The sequence below is a fragment of the Arachis stenosperma genome, chromosome 5 (genome assembly GCF_014773155.1).
Source record: "Arachis stenosperma cultivar V10309 chromosome 5, arast.V10309.gnm1.PFL2, whole genome shotgun sequence".
NCBI lineage: Eukaryota > Viridiplantae > Streptophyta > Magnoliopsida > Fabales > Fabaceae > Arachis > Arachis stenosperma.
The window spans coordinates 19,875,239-19,877,719 of record NC_080381.1 but is presented as its reverse complement, the minus strand read 5'-3'; the positions used below and the strand labels follow the sequence as shown (position 1 = coordinate 19,877,719).

Sequence of the window (2,481 nt, the reverse complement as noted above, 5' to 3'; positions counted from 1 at the left end):
GACCCGTTTAATCTATTGGATAGACTATAAACAATCCAAACTAAAAAATTCTAACCCGCAAATAAAACAGACTTAAACGACCTAACCCATTTAACCCACAGATTTAACAAATTGGATCTAAATAGACTAAACTAACCTGTTTAACAGCCTTAATATTAATATCTGAATTTAGTATTCCCTTAACATTTTCCATTTGAATGTGTTGACTGACGCCACATTTCCACAATGATGTGATTTGAGTATTTTTCTATTCCTTTAATTTGCTTACACAATAAAATTGAAAGACTTGTCGTCGCACGCAATAATCAATTATTAATAATCAAACTAAATCATAAATAAGTAGCAGGAATTGATTAAAGGACGCTCCTCCCCCTTCTTCTTGTTATATAGCCACACTATGCAAAACTACAGTTTCAATAGTGAGGCCAGGTCCAAAGCCAAACAAGACACCCCATTCAAGACCTTCACCGGTGGTTTGAAGGCCTTGTTGAAGTGATTTGTTTCTCATGTGATCCAAGATGAAGAGGACACAAGCACTGGACATGTTTCCATAGTCGCTAAGAACATCACGTGTGGCTCTCAACTTGTGAGGTTTCAACTTGAGCTTGTCTTCAACCTGGTCCAAGATTGCAGGGCCACCAGGGTGAGCAATCCAGAAGATGGAGTTGTAATCAGAGATTCCCAGGGGATCAAAAGCTTCAGTGAGTGCTTTGTTAATGTTCTTGGAAACAATGCCAGGAACATCCTTGAGAAGATGGAATGTGAGTCCAACTTCACGAAGGTGGCCATCAATGGCGCCTTCGCTGTCGGGAGCGAGAGTCTGAGCAGTCCAAACAAGCTCGAAGACAGGCTTCTCGATCTGAGGCAGAGGATCGGAACCAACAATGAGTGCAGCAGCGCCATCACCGAACAATGCTTGCCCAACAAGACTATCCAAATGTGTTTCGCTTGGACCGCGGAAAGTCACGGCGGTTATCTCAGAACAAACCACCAGCACACGAGCACCCTTGTTGTTCTCCGCCAAGTCCTTCGCCAAACGGAGCACCGTGCCGCCAGCGAAGCAGCCTTGCTGGTACATCATGTACCTCTTCACGGACGGACGGAGGCCTAAGAGTTTCGTCAGTTGGTAATCGGCGCCGGGCATGTCAACGCCGCTTGTGGTGCAGAAGATCAAGTGTGTTATCTTTGACTTTGGTTGACCCCACTCCTTTATGGCTTTCGTTGCCGCCTCTTTTCCCAGCCTTGGAACCTCCACAACCACCATGTCTTGCCTTGCATCCAGCGATGGTGCCATGTATTTGCACATGTTAGGGTTTTCTTTCAAGATCTCTTCCGTTAAGTACATATATCTCTTCTTGATCATTGATTTGTCGCCTGTAAGAAATAATTGACATCGATTACTATCACCAATTCATCAAATCAAATATGTTAGGAGTCACCTTATATCATTGGTGCTTTAACGTGATAAACCTTTATTTTAGTTATAGACCTAATTCGAGTAATTGGAGTTTAATTAAAAAAAGTGAGTGATACGATGATGAAAATAAGATTATTAGAATACATACACATGCGTTGAAACTTCTCTTTAAGTTCGGTCATGTGTTGGCTGTTAGTGATTCTGAAGTAATAATCTGGATAAGTGCTTTGATCAACACAGTTTTGTGGTGTTGCTGTGCCAATAGCCATTATAGTTGCAGGGCCTTCAGCCCTTTGAGCCTTGCGAATCTCAGATACATTCACCATCTTTTCTTAGCTTAAGGAAACACTACACTGCAAGTTAAGCTAAGAGAGATGGATTGACTCAAAGGTATTCTGAAGACTATTAAGGTAGGAAGAGAAGGGGTTTTATATGCATGACAGTAGGGGCATAATTGGAATTAAATGAATAATATTGGAGGGGGTAGATGAAGATAGATATCACGTGTTCAACTGGGCTTATACTGATGTCAATAACTCAATATTCAAAGACCACGTTCTCTGACTGGTTTGAGAGACTGGTAGTCTTTGTCTACCACCACCACTTAGTTATATTTTGGCTAATTATCTGGTGTTCATAATTTTAGTGTGGAATTTACCTAATTTTGATTTTAGGGAAAATTCCACTCCCCTCTCCTGTGAGATGTTAAAATGACACTCCCCTCCTCTCTATTTTATAAGGAAAAGTATAGGATACCAACATATTATCTGCCAACTTCTGCCAACTCTTATTTATATTTGTGTTTTATGGAAGTGTGTTCGTAAATGTGTCTAGTAATTAATATATTTTAAATATATATATAAAGAGACACATCCAGAAAATATATCTATAAAGACACTTCTATTAAACACAGTTATAAAAAAGACATTTTTATTAGACACATCTACGAACACACTTCTATGAAACACAATTATAAATAAGAGTTGGCAGAAGTTGGCAGATATGTTGTTGGTAACGTAGCAGAACCGATTTTATAAATGTACATTCTCCTCCCTTCTAACTTT

The 2,481-nt window shown here is 39.8% G+C and overlaps 1 protein-coding gene across 1 annotated transcript; it reads right to left on the bottom strand.

Moving 5' to 3' along the window:
- Window positions 1–293: 293 nt before the first annotated feature.
- LOC130979739 (chalcone synthase 6-like) lies at window positions 294–1,801 on the bottom strand. The gene is made up of 2 exons (XM_057903264.1): window positions 1,566–1,801; window positions 294–1,374 (listed from the first exon to the last, which is right to left on the bottom strand). The coding sequence occupies exons 1-2, from the start codon at window positions 1,741–1,743 to the stop codon at window positions 383–385; spliced, it is 1,170 nt and encodes a 389-aa protein (XP_057759247.1). The 5' UTR covers window positions 1,744–1,801; the 3' UTR covers window positions 294–382.
- Between the last annotated feature and the right edge of the window lie 680 nt (window positions 1,802–2,481).